At 48.3% G+C, this 14173-nt stretch overlaps 1 protein-coding gene across 1 annotated transcript in view; it reads left to right on the forward strand.

The window, feature by feature from the left end:
* Positions 1-14173, forward strand: part of NPR1 (natriuretic peptide receptor 1) — an 845985-nt gene that overhangs the window by 723460 nt on the left and 108352 nt on the right. Inside the window, exons 11-12 of the mRNA XM_078671023.1 lie at positions 4812-4916; positions 9947-10018. Of these exons, the coding sequence (XP_078527149.1) occupies positions 4812-4916; positions 9947-10018 (177 nt within the window). The remainder of the gene's footprint in view (positions 1-4811; positions 4917-9946; positions 10019-14173) is intronic.

Genomic DNA, 14173 nt, shown 5'->3' on the forward strand with positions numbered 1-14173 from the left:
TATCAGGTTCACGATTTCTTGTAAATCTGGGAATGTGTCAGGCCCCATGGGTGTTTCGTGGGAACACCCACAGCAACACCCATGGAACACCCTTTTCACACAGTTTTCTGCGTGAAAGTGGCATATATTTTTAAGGCCATGAAAAGCCATGTAAAGTGGCTTTATGGGGCCTTATTAATATGCTGTGCCACATTACGCCACCGGAACTTAATAAAAGTGATGTTCCGGCGGCGTAAAAGTGCCGGTAGGGCCTCATAAATAAGGCCCATTGTGCATCCGCGATTGCACCCCAGCTCTGTCACGTGCACGCATGCTGCCTCGAAGGTTGCCAAAAGGACTGCATCGTGAGTGGAAAAGCTGGCAGCTGGCCTGGTCCTCTCCCAAGACACTTCCCATCCACTGAAGGAGGGAGAAACAATCCTCAGGCACACAGTCAAGGAAGTGAACATTCCATGAAAGGGGTCAGTGTGTGAAGGCCAGGCCCCCAGCCAAGATGTGCATCATGCAGGGTGAGGCCCACGCTGACTGTGTATGAAATATCAGGAGTAGGACTGCTCTCTCTGGCTGTGTCTGCGGTACCCTCGGTAGCCTGCTCTCTCTGGCTGTGTCTGCGGTACCCTCGGTAGCCTGCTCTCTCTGGCTGTGTCTGCAGACCCTCCATAGCCTGCTCTCTCCATGGCTATTTGTCGGCCCTCGGTAGCCTGCTCTCCCTGGCTGTGTCTGCGGTACCCTCGGTAGCTGCTGTCTCTGGCTGTCTGTAGACCCTCGGTAGCCTGCTCTCTCTGGCTGTGTCTGCGGTACCCTCTGTAGCCTGCTCTCCCTGGCCCTGCTTCCCTGGGAGTCTCTGTAGACCCTCGGTAGCCTGCTATCTCTGGCTGTGTGTGAGGGACCCTCTGTAGCCTGCTCTCCGTGGCTGTGGCTGTGGCTGCGGTACCCCCGGTAGCCTGCTGTCTCTGACTGTGTCTGTGGTACTCTCGGTAGCCTGCTTTCTGTGGCTGTGTTTGTAGACTCTCGGTAGACTTTTTCCTTGCCTGTGTCTCCAGGATCCTCGGTAGCCTGCTCTCCAAGGCTGTCTGCTGTACCCTGTGTAGCCTGCTCTCCGTGGCTGTGTCTGTGGTACCCCCGGTAGCCTGCACACCATGGCTGTGTCTGCAGTAGCTTCGGTACCCTGCTCTCCCTGCCTGTATTTGCGGTACAATTGGTAGCCTGTTCTCCCTGCCTGTGTCTGCGGTACAATTGGTAGCCTGCTCTCCCTGGCTGTGTCTGCGGTACTCTCGGTAGCCTGCTCTCTCTGGCTGTGTCTGCAGTCGCTTCGGTAGCCTGCTCTCCATGGCTGTGTCTGCAGTAGCTTCGGTAGCCTGTTCTCCCTGCGGTACAATTGGTAGCCTGCTCTCCCTGGCTGTGTCTGCGGTACCCTCGGTAGTCTGCTGTCTCTGGCTGTCTGTAGACCCTCGGTAGCCTGCTCTCTCTGGCTGTGTCTGCGGTACCCTCTGTAGCCTGCTCTCCCTGGCCCTGCTTCCCTGGGAGTCTCTGTAGACCCTCGGTAGCCTGCTATCTCTGGCTGTGTGTGAGGGACCCTCTGTAGCCTGCTCTCCGTGGCTGTGGCTGTGGCTGCGGTACCCCCGGTAGCCTGCTGTCTCTGACTGTGTCTGTGGTACTCTCGGTAGCCTGCTTTCTGTGGCTGTGTTTGTAGACTCTCGGTAGACTTTTTCCTTGCCTGTGTCTCCAGGATCCTCGGTAGCCTGCTCTCCAAGGCTGTCTGCTGTACCCTGTGTAGCCTGCTCTCCGTGGCTGTGTCTGTGGTACCCCCGGTAGCCTGCCCTCCATGGCTGTGTCTGCAGTAGCTTCGGTACCCTGCTCTCCCTGCCTGTATTTGCGGTACAATTGGTAGCCTGTTCTCCCTGCCTGTGTCTGCGGTACAATTGGTAGCCTGCTCTCCCTGGCTGTGTCTGCGGTACTCTCGGTAGCCTGCTCTCTCTGGCTGTGTCTGCAGTCGCTTCGGTAGCCTGCTCTCCATGGCTGTGTCTGCAGTAGCTTCGGTAGCCTGTTCTCCCTGCGGTACAATTGGTAGCCTGCTCTCCCTGGCTGTGTCTGCGGTACCCTCAGTAGCCTGCTCTCCCTGGCTGTGTCTGCGGTACCCTCAGTAGCCTGTTGTCCCTGGCTGTGCCTGCAGTACCTTCGGTAGCCTGCTCTCCCTGCCTGTGTCTGCGGTACAATTGGTAGCCTGCTCTCCCTGGCTGTGTCTGCAGGATCCTCAGTAGCCTGCTCCCTCTGGCTGTGTCTGCGGTACCCTCAGTAGCCTGCTCTCCCTGGCTGTGTCTGCGGTACCCTCAGTAGCCTGCTCTCCCTGGCTGTGTCTGCAGGATCCTCAGTAGCCTGCTCCCTCTGGCTGTGTCTGCGGTACCCTCAGTAGCCTGCTCCCTCTGGCTGTGTCTGCGGTACCCTCAGTAGCCTGCTCTCCCTGGCTGTGTCTGCGGTACCCTCAGTAGCCTGCTCCCTCTGGCTGTGTCTGCGGTACCCTCAGTAGCCTGCTCCCTCTGGCTGTGTCTGCGGTACCCTCAGTAGCCTGTTGTCCCTGGCTGTGCCTGCAGTACCCTCGGTAGCTTGCTCTCCATGGCTGTGTCTGCAGTACCTTCGGTAGCCTGCTCTCCCTGCCTGTGTCTGCGGTACAATTGGTAGCCTGCTCTCCCTGCCTGTGTCTGCGGTACAATTGGTAGCCTGCTCTCCCTGGCTGTGTCTGCAGGATCCTCAGTAGCCTGCTCTCCCTGGCTGTGTCTGCAGGATCCTCAGTAGCCTGATCTCCCTGACTGGCCCGCAGGACCCTTCAGCAGGCTGCCTCACCACACCTTCTCTCCCCGGCGGAGTCAGAGGAAAGCTCACTCACAATGCTGTCCCTGAGTGTGTTAGCGGGACCCGCATTGAGCCTGTCTCCATGTCTGTGTCAGAGGGATCTGCAATAGACCTTTACTCCCTAAGCAGGGGATCCTCCTGTGCCTGCTTTCCCTAGAGACCCATGCTAGATATGCTTTCCCTTCTGTATCTGCCTGCTCTCCGAAATTAGAAATGTACACACAAAAAACTTACCTCAAGGCCGGATCCCGCGTCTTCTGTGCTCCTGCTCTCCTGAGTCCGCTTCCAGGAACAGGAAGCAGGCAGTCAGGCTCCCTCCCCTTAGCCAATCAGAATGCTGCAGTGCAGCGTTGCGATTGGTCTGAGCGCCTTGACACAGCGCTCAGCCAGGGGCTGTAGGGGTGGGCATTTTCTCCATGCAGGCTGTAATGCAGCCTGCATGGAGAACAGGGAAGTGCGCATAACTGCTTTGGGTGGCCAGAGAGGGCCGACCAAACAGTCATTGCACACTTGCAGAGCAGCCCGGCCCACCCTCCCGCCCTCAAAGGAAACATAACATGATAATAACAGAAAGTTGTTATCATGTTATGTTTCCTCTTCTCGCATTGCTTCAAAGTAGTGGGGCGACGCTCCTCCACCTTAGCTGAGGAGCCGCCACTGCACTTATCAGGGTCTAGAGGTCTAAGGTTCCTTGCCATGAGCTTCTGCCAAATTCGGTCACGCCATCACCATATCACTGTTTTGGTCAGGGTGAAAACCTACAGCAGATATGGTGAGCTACAGGCATTGCCTATGCCAGAGGAAACAAGCTTGGCAAAGTCAATGTGTCTGGCTTGGGCTGAAAGCATTTTAGCTTTGCCAGTGCTGGTTTTGTATTATTATTATTGTTCTGTCATGCTATTTGCAAAACGTTATTTTTGAGAAAGCTGCTCGGCCCTTGTCAAACTAAAAAATAAATTGGCTAAAAGCAAAAATATATTTTTTGCGTTGAAAAGTGTACAGTGCCTTTGTAGTCCCTTGCACCTAAGGGAACTACTTTGTTTGTAACTGTGGTCATAGTGAAAGGGCAGACTGCTGTCACTCACAGTGAAGGTAGCCAATGGCTGAAGTGGGCCGACTCGTTGATCCATGCCCTATGCAGAGGTGTGTGAAAAAATTGTGACTGCTACAATAGCAAGCAAATGATGAAGAGGGCTGGCTGAAAGACCATATAAGTAAGTATATTATACATATAATGTTAGTGAAAGCTAATAGCCACTGGACCTAAAAAGGTGTCCAGGTCTGACAGGATCATTTCATGAACTAACCACAATATCCCACAATCGTACCCAAGTCCACTGTCTTACACTCTAAAAAAAAACCTCAAAGCTGCATTAGGAATGTGATCCTGCAGTTCACACATCCCTTAATCTGTCCAAATTTTGGGTAGCTCATTTTAATAATGAAATAAAATGTAGTTTATCAAAATAGTGTAAATGGCTGATAAAATAAGAATAGCACCTGAAAGTGAAGTTGAAGGACAGAAGCTAAACAGACCAGTTCTCCCTCTGAAATGTCTGTAGAGCAGGGCCAAGGTATGTTACAAGGCAGCAAAAAGCCATGGGTCTGGGGCAGAATTAGTTATACCCTGGCCTCTGTCTCTGAAAGGCCACTCAAGAAATAACCATGTTATTCAAGTCAAATCTTTGGCTCAAGGCTGCCTGGACTCCTGGTCCAGCCTCAACACACGCCTACTCTCACCTACTCAGTGCCTAGATACCCTCGCGGGTGACAAGCAGCTTTCCACACATCCACCTTACATTACATTAGATGGGCGGATATATGACTGTCTCTGTCTCAGTCCTTCCACCGTTCCAGAGGCATTAGCCTGCCTCTCATTCTACAGTTTTTGAAAGAGCCGCCCATTGCTTTCATTGGGCATTGTGAAAGCCTTCCTCACTCTAGATTCTGTCTCTTTCCAGATGCGTGATGTACAGAATGAGCACCTGACGCGCTTTGTCGGGGCCTGCACCGATCCGCCAAACATCTGTATCCTGACCGAGTATTGTCCAAGAGGCAGCCTGCAGGTAAGAAGTGAATGATGAAGAACTTTGGTGGTGGAACACTGGGTAACTTATACCTAATGTCCTAAAATGTTTTCTTAAATATGTCCCTGTAGCACTCAAGGTGAATCTATCTGATATTAGTTGTGTGGCAGTGCCTTAATGGAACAAGGTTGCAGATAGTTATGAACTTCAAAGCGCTCAGTGGGGGCTCGTAGAAGCCCCAGGAAAAATGTGGTAGATCCTGTAGAAGGGACTCAACAAGAATGGGTCCCTTCCCAGTCATCCCCTACGTAGCCTCAAGAGCAACTATCCACAGATCCAGAAAATGCCACCACCACTGCCTTAAGTGAAGTCGGGCACCTGAAGATCCCAGCAAGAAGTGATTTGGGTAGAGGGAAAGTGGTCTGACATTCTTGATTTCCAGCGTAGTCTTCTTTAACGATCATGTCCTTTCCTCCAGGAAGGGAGAGCAAATTTTGGTTAGAATTGACATGGAAGCATGGCTACTGAGAGTGGAACTCAGTCCATCCTTTGCAAGAGGCAGGTGGTAAGCCAATTTGAGACGTGCATTAATTTATTTATTTCACGCTTTCATATAGCACGGCTCTACCTAACAAGGGCGTCTGAGCGGCTTACATAACGAACAATAGGTAGGATCCAGATCTGAGACATGTGGGTGAACGGGATCTGTTTACAATGTTATGAGACACAAAACAATGAGCAAGAACGTATATCAGATTTAGCATTGTAGAGACAGTAGTAGCATCAGAGAAGAGAGGGGTGTGGAGTTGGTGGGAAGAAAGAGGATTGCAGAGGAGGTAGAGTGTGATGGTTAGTACAAGAGGAGAAACATGGGCATCAGGCAAAAAGGGACTTGTGGATTAACAACTGGTAATTGTCTAGTTTTTATGTGAAATAGAAGGTAGTCTATTGCTTGAACAGGTGACTAAGGCAACAGACTATCAAGGTGGCCATAGTATGGCTAGCAGCCTTTCACTGAGGCACTTCTGGTATATCCCAAATAAGCAGAGGTCTGTAGTACTCTTGTCTAGGCTGTGTATAGACAAGGATGGAGTTACATGAAATTGATGAAAGACCTGGTGAAACCAGTCCTCATGGCCCATTATCATTGAACTGAGCCTACTCATTTTCCACCTTGAACGTTATTCACCAGGTGACAAAACAAGTCCAGTGGATGCTCCTTTTGTTCCTTCTTGAGGGAAATGTGGCAACTGGAAGGGTAAATGCTTATGTTGCCCTCTGGTTGAGGGTGGATTGTATTTTACTGAATCAAGTCGTAAAAACCTAATACTAAAGAAGCATTTATAGATATCAAATAGTGTGTCATTGGTGGATTGAAACACTTGTTTGAGCCTTAAATAGGAACGTATTCATAGTTTACTTATGGTTCTGCGTGATTCAATCAATCGGGATTTGTATCGCGCGTCTGCTACACCCGTGGGGGGCTCGGGCCACCGTTGGGTCCTGCTGCGGGATTCCGCTGCACGTTTCTATTGGTTGAACATCCAGGTCTTGAGGTCCTTCCTGAACTGTTGGAGCAACGGAGCTTGCTCCGTGGTGTAGGGGGAGGGTGTTAGCGATTTAATCAGACATTGAAGTCTTTGTAGTAACTCATGCTACTGGATGGTAAGAAGTCTGAAAGATACTAGGCCCCCATCAAGTATGGCTCCTCTGGTGACTAAAGGGTTGTGTTTTCCCACCATGGCACCCTAGACAGGAACCAGCCATATGCAAATCAGTTTTGTTCCTGCTCCAATAGAAACAGTCCAGCCCCAACTGCTGGAGCAGGAACGTAGGCAACCCCAGAGCAGGTTTGGCCTATTTGGGCTTCCTCAGTAAGGTGCAGCTTGACTTCTGTGGTACAGTGTGCACGGAACCCCAATCTGGCCATTCCCGCCTCTCTTAAGGCATTGTACTGAAGACAGCAAAAAGTGATGGGTGGAAAGATTGAATTAATCTGAGCCAGTTGACACAGGCAGATTTATCAACAGTCTTGTGCTACTGCTACACCGAGATACACTTTGAGTCAACATGAGCACTTGGGGCTGTATTACTGGAGTGCCCGAGGGTGCAACAGACCTTTGCGCCTGTTTTCGTCGTGCCCGCGGGGCATTTTGGTACTATAGAAGGGCCGCAGACGCTTGTGCGTTCCCTTCTGTAATACCGATAGCACTGGCACACAGGGAAGAGGTGTGGCGCCGCGGCCAGGGTGACTGACTCCGGAATCTGGGGATCACGGTTCGATCCCCGGCACCGGCAGCAGATTAGCCCAGCACCATGTGACTCTGGGCAATAGCTTGCTTAATCTTCCCGACGGCCCCCAGCGCCTAGAGACCCTTACGGGTGATTGTGCGCTTTACAAATGTGGATTATTATTATTATTATTATAAAGCACCAGCGATATAATCAGAGGCTGTTCCCTCATTGTGAATCCCTTGGCCTCGGCTCCAGTACCATATTACAGACACGGGTGCAGAGGCAAAGAAGCTGTCCGGAGGTGCATTGACAGTGCACCCCCTGATCCTGTGGAGGGGGGGAAAGGAGGTTGCATGGACCCCCAAGACATCCCCTTGCAGGTGTGTTCAGTCACGTACTGCACCCGCCTGCAAGGGGATCTCTAATTCCCCTTAAAAGTGCAGGCCGGTAGCCATCTGCACTGTGAAACACGGAGCGGCTTTAAAGCAGCCACAAAGTTTTTCACCTGAATGAGCTGCCCCCAGTTCTCTATAATTGAAGGTGCGCCGAGCGCTAACCAGGAAAATGCACCCATTCCGTACGGCCCCTGGCTGGTACTGAAAAATGGTAAGCCGCTGCTCATCCTTTGTTGATCCAGAACGTTGATTACATTCTCGGTAACCCATCCTACTTAAAACCAGCCAGACCCAGGGCTGTAAGAGCAAATGGCATCTTTTAATGCACAATACCAAGAGAAAACAGCAAACCGGTTTCTTCTTCCTACCAGAAGTGCCTCAGTGAAAGGCTTCTAGCCATACTATTGCCACCTTGATAGTCTGTTGCCTTAGTCACCTGTTCAAGCAATAGACTGCCTTCTAATTCACATAAGAAATAGAAAATTACCAGTTGTTAATCCACAAGTCTCTTTTTGCCTGATGCCCATTTTTCTCCTCCTGTACTAGCCATCACACTCTACCTCCTCTGCAATCCTTTCTTCCCACCAAATACACACCCCTCTCTTCTCTGATGCTACTACTGTCTCTACAATGCTAAATCTGATACACGTTCTTGCTCATTGTTTTGTGTCTCATAACATTATCATAATAATTAACTCACACCCGTGATCTTTCTAAGGGGCTAGGTGAACTGAAAGTTCCCGATCACCAATTTAAAAGATGGCATACTTCATATAAAATACATAAGTGTACAGTGTGACATGACAAATGTCACATAATCATGGTGATTCATTATAAGCCATGAATAAGATAAACCTAAAGCAACCCCGTCCCCAGTTCAGTGGGGCATGGCAGAAACAGCGATGCACAAATGATGGAACTAGGCAAAGTATACATACTATATGTTTTGCATATAAACAGACTTGACAAATCATTCTTATCTGGCATAGAGACCCTGTGAGACAATGAGCCTGGGTTTGGAATCAGAGAGCCTGTGACATTTGGTCAAGCATTCATCTTTGGGAAAAAAATGATTAAAATCCAGAAGCATTAGGGCACATCACAGTCAATTATTTAGAAATATCTTCCTCAGTTTCTCCCCTGGGACAGAGCAGCGGTTTACGATGGGCTTCAATATTCCTAATACTTAGTGATTGTTCAAGGAAGAGCTGTGGATGAATATGACCAATAAAAGAAACCAAATCAAAGGTGTCGAACAACTCATAAACCTAAATGCATTACAGCCTCACTCTTGGGTCCCTCAGGTGTTTCTATGCCCAGAGGGATGATCAGTTTACATTCATGCTGACAGGGATTTACCTCTTTTCTCTTTCTCTTTTCATTTCACACTGCCCCAGGTACATTAATAAGTCAGAACTGCTTATAAAGTATTCTTTGAACAGTTAGGCGCAATTCATCCTCCGCGTGTCAATGTCACACCGATGTTCAGAATTTAATGGGCGAAGAGAAGCACCAGCAGCTATAGGTACTATAGTATACGTCTCTATATCGAGGGGCAGCATTATCTGGGGCGCTTCAGCAGGACACCGCAAACCCCCCACCCCATTTTTTATTTTATTTCATTATCTATAATAATAATAAACTCACACCCATAAGTAAATAAAAATAGGTGCACACACCCATAAGTGAATAAATATGTGTGTGCACACCTATTTATTAACTTATGGGTGTGGTAACAATCAAATCAAATTAAAAATTGGGTGGTCGGGGTGTCCTGCTGAGGCGCCCCAGAAATAGGTGCCACTCTATGTAGAGACGTACACTATAGCATAACGTGTATTTGTAAAGCGCACGTTCACCTGTAGGCATCTTGGTGCTGATCACAGATGTTTATTGGTACCCAACTCAATGGTACTCATTTTATCAACCTAAGATGGATGAAAGGCTGAGTGGACACGCCAGGATTTGAACCCTTGCCCATGAGGTTGAACGCAGGCCCCTGCAGGGGGTGCATTGGTCCACTGAGACACCCAACCCGACTATGTCAGCTACAATAGTACCTATAGCTGCTGATGTTTCTTAGCCCATTCAATATCTATCTATCTTAACATACATATATATGCGTGTGAGTGTTTTATTAGTACGGTTGCAGCAAATCCTAGAATAATGAAACACCATCACGTTTTGTGGATACCCACAAGGGATATGCATGATACAAAATTACATAGAATGCATTTTATTTTGGATTAGTTGCATATGTGTTGGTCATTCTGAAAACCCAACTGGATTTTACCATTGAGTAGGCGATAACCGCAGCCCTGGTATAACCGTGTTTACCACTCGCTGCACCATTGTAACCACTCAGATCTTCTTTGCTTCTGCCATGTGCCAATGCCCTTCATGTCTCATGCTGCTCCTCTCTCACTCTGCAACCTTTAGGACATCCTGGAGAACGAAAGCATCACCTTGGACTGGATGTTCAGATACTCGCTGATCAACGACATTGTCAAGGTGGGTGTCTGATCCACCGGGTCGTAAATGGAAGGTGGAAACACAGGCGGCCCTAACCCCCTCATTCAATGTATATGCTGTTCATATCTTGTAGATGTTGCTGTATCTCCCATGCACCATAGATTAAACTCAGTAAATTATGTAATAAGTTATTTTATTACATAGCACCTTTTTACCAAAGTAGTCCCATTTTGTAGCTTTGTAACAGTTGTTGCTGTTCCCCTGCACACAAAAGAGGAGTAGGAGTACAGAGAAACAAATGATTAATGTTGTTTGTGACACATGCTTTGTGTTTTTTTAAACTACCCTCACCCACAACTTGTGGCATGCTTCATCATAGGGCTTGCTATTGACACCCCTGCGCAGACCAATGCCTGGGGTGGAGCAAAAGGAAGGGGAAGACAATACAAACAAAATGTTTTCAGAATCAAAACAAGCATTTACAATGCAACGGTTTCGCCTTTGGAAAAGTTTGAGCTATTGGCATTGTAAATGACAAAATTTGTATTTATGTGTTGGTTTTGAAAACAGATAAATAAATGGCATTGTCATTTACATTGCCAATAGCTCGAACTTTTCCAAAGGCGAAACCGTTGCATTGTAAATGCTTGTTTCAAAGGGGGCCTCGAAACGGGTTCCTATCGGGCTCTGTTTTGTGCCCTGGCACAGGCGGTCCTCTTTATCCCGAACTGCAGTGACAACAGGCACATCCTGTGCTCACACTGCTCACTTATCACTCCTGGAGAAGTTAGGGCATGACGTCATGCCAGGTGAGCATTGTAGGGGAATGGAAATCCTTTAAAGAGAGTCATTTTCTCTCTGGATTTCCCTTCTCTTTTTGAAACTCAGGAGCAGCAACATTATCACCAGTGCTTTAAGTCAAAGCTTTTTCAATGATATATACAAGCCATAGTTGCTGCTTATTTATCTTAGCCAACTAACAACCATTGACAAAGTCAATAGCCCTGGCTTTTTGTAGGGATGATGTTAATTGTTCTATCATATACCTGGATGCATATGAATGAAACATCAAAATACAAGTCGGGCAGCACACTATGCTAAGCACAGGTTTTTAATTTACCTGTTTTTAAGCCACGCCCTAATTACAACAGCCACGCCCCTTTGAGAGACCACCCCCAGTTTTTTCATCCCACTTAAAGCCCTGGCTATGATGGATAGTTTCCATGTTGGTCGCGCGCTGCACACTGCAGGGTCCCAGCAGCACTGCACTATTAGCGCCCCGTGCTCCACCCGCTGGCCTGAGGTCACTCTCCCCTGCGCCCGGCCCGGAGCCCGCCCATCCTCCAAACCCTCCTTCCAAAGGAAGCGGGCAGGGCTGGATCCCCCGCCATTGACGTCAGCAGCGAGGCCACGTGACCCCAAAGGAGCACCAGCGGCGCAGGGGAGGGGAGGCGCGCGCTCACCGCACGCGCACACACTGACAGGCGCAGACACGCAGCCACAGAGGGGCGCACTGATTCAGTGACACATGCAGACGCACCGAAGCAGGCATGTAGAGACGTGCGTTGACATACAGGCGCCAACACGGTGACAGGCCCATGCAGCGACCGAGACACACACACAAAGTGACAGTGAGCAATCTACTCCTCCATGTTGAGGAACGCACCGTGGCATACATGCACAACGACAGGGAAAAGGAAAAACAGAAAACCTCGGAGATATAGGGCACATACGGGGATAGGTACACAGTGAAGGAGGAAAACCAAAGAGACGAATGCATTGAGAGACACACAGGAGACCTTGATGCACACACGGCAAGTAAAAAAAACAAAACACATACACGTCCAATCAAGCATAGAGGCCGTGACAAAGGCACACGTTGTAGCAGGCACAGCAAGGGACAAACAAAAGCAACAATAAACACTATGACACACGCACAGTGACATACAGGTTCAGCTCCGAGCAAAAATGCACACATTAACAAAAATAACACGATGACAAGCTCGGTGACAGGTAAAGCAAAGTGACAGAAACAGACAGAGGCAAATTGATTGACACAAACCAGCCTGACAGTGACAGGAAAACATGCACGAGGCAAAATCCCCTCGCTAGGGGGGCATGGTGAGAACAAGTCAGGTCCCGGGCCGGCCAGCCAATCATAGCGCGGCCCGGGGATGACGTCACGGGGGTGTCCCGGGCCGGCAGCCAATCGCAGCGTCGCCCGGGACAAAGGGGCGGGGCTTAAAAAAAGCCCGAGAAACGCCCCCAAATCGCGTTTTCCCCGAGAAAGCGCGATTGACAGCCTCTGTCTCCCAATGGCTAGCCTCCATTTATGGAGCTAGCCAATGAAAGACAGAGGCGGGTCATCGATCAGATATAGAACTCAAGAGGTTTTGCTAGCGCATGCGCACTACGTGCGCACTTGCAGGCAAAACCTAAAAAACAAGCAGAGAAACTGGCAACAGAAAATAGAAGGCCCTCTAGCCAGGGACAGGTCATCACACCATCTTTTAACTATCTCGGACAGGAATTAGAAGCAAAACCCTGGACGTAAGGCATTGGCCGGGCCCTTCAACAAGTATAACACAAGCAAGCAGATGTAGGGTCGTCTCCAACCGGACTTCCCGATAGAGAATAGATCAACCATGGCTGCGCAGAAATTTCCCTACCGGGGCAAGCGGATTGGTGAACACCCTAGGGCAGATTTCATACCAAAGGACTGAAAATGCAAGGACAAATTAGCAAACCTCCTGAATCGCCAATCAGAGAAACCAGACTGGAATGTGGAGATAGGCATTCCTCAAATCATGTGCCATCATAAAAGTCTGCAGGCATGACAAAGGAAATGATGCCCCTAGAGATGTGATACTCAAAGTACGGCCCGGGGCAGCATGCGGCCCTCCTGACCGTTCGTTACACACGGCCCCCTGAGCAGCAGCAGCAGCACTGGGCTGCTGTTTGCGCGACTCAACACTAACATTATAAAAAAATAATTTACAGCAAGCACTTATTTTAAGGTTATTTGCAGTTAAACAAAAGGAAGTAACTAGGCCCTTAACTTTAGGAACACCTTCATTAATAAAGACAGCAAACATGTAAAAATACGATAGTCTTTTGAAAATGTCAAAAAGTGTATTTCATTGACCTGTAGAACCATTTCACCGTAGTAAATCAAATTATAGCAGTGCATTCAGCAATAGATTTTTTTTTTAAGTGATGGTTTTCAATCATGAATTTAGGAACATTCATGCTTTCCACGGCCCCCTTCCTCCTATAATGCCATTAGTGATTACATCCAAGCACAGGAGATGGTTTTGTGCTGCACGTATCCTGAAATCATATATTTCGAGGCCCTCTTATATGTGATAATAAAGAAAAAGGAGGGAATTGAAATAAAGCAATTGCCCATGGTCACACAATTTGGTCAAGTAGAGAAGCAGAGATTTATCCCAGGTTTTCTGGTTGCACATTTCGCAACTGAGTACAGCCAGTATATATACACATGCTTTGCTTCCCCTACACTCACTTTACAACCCCCTCCCCCGCTGGCATCAGTGTGGCCTCGGTCACACCAAAGACCAAACATTGCGGCCCCCGGTAAAATGTTTGTAAATACCCATGCAGTACACCATATTTAGTGTTGTTGGTTATCCACCCAATGACTTGTCTATCCAGTAGTAACTGGTCTCTGCAAGGGGTTTTTTTTTTTTAATAGCACTCGCAACCCATAACGAGTCGGTGTCTAAGCTCCTTCCAATATTTTCATATAATGGGAAAAAGACAAGAGTAGATTGTGAGGCCTTTTCTTTGTGTGTTGTGGCAATAGGTGGTGATTGGGCAGCATCCATGGTGGATACTGTTATTTATCATTGCTTTTTGAAGGCTTAAGACTATTTTGCTCCATTTGAATAACAGGGTTGTTCATTTTGTAAATTTGTTTCTCAAAAGTGACAATAACGAGCAGTCAATTTTTGATCAAGGTAGTTTTAAAGTGACTTGAATTATATCATAATGCGAACTGATTTCGATGTTGTAGGGAAATAAAATAAAACCGCAAAATACACTTCACAACTTAATATATAGTTCCCACGCATCCTCATATGTTCTGCAAGCGCAAAGCGTCACACCAGGAGAACAAGGTGTCCTGAAAAATTATAATGGTAAGTCGGCCACAATAATCTAGACCCACATCCA

This window comes from Lissotriton helveticus, chromosome 12 (genome assembly GCF_964261635.1).
Source record: "Lissotriton helveticus chromosome 12, aLisHel1.1, whole genome shotgun sequence".
Classification (NCBI taxonomy): Eukaryota; Metazoa; Chordata; class Amphibia; order Caudata; family Salamandridae; genus Lissotriton; species Lissotriton helveticus.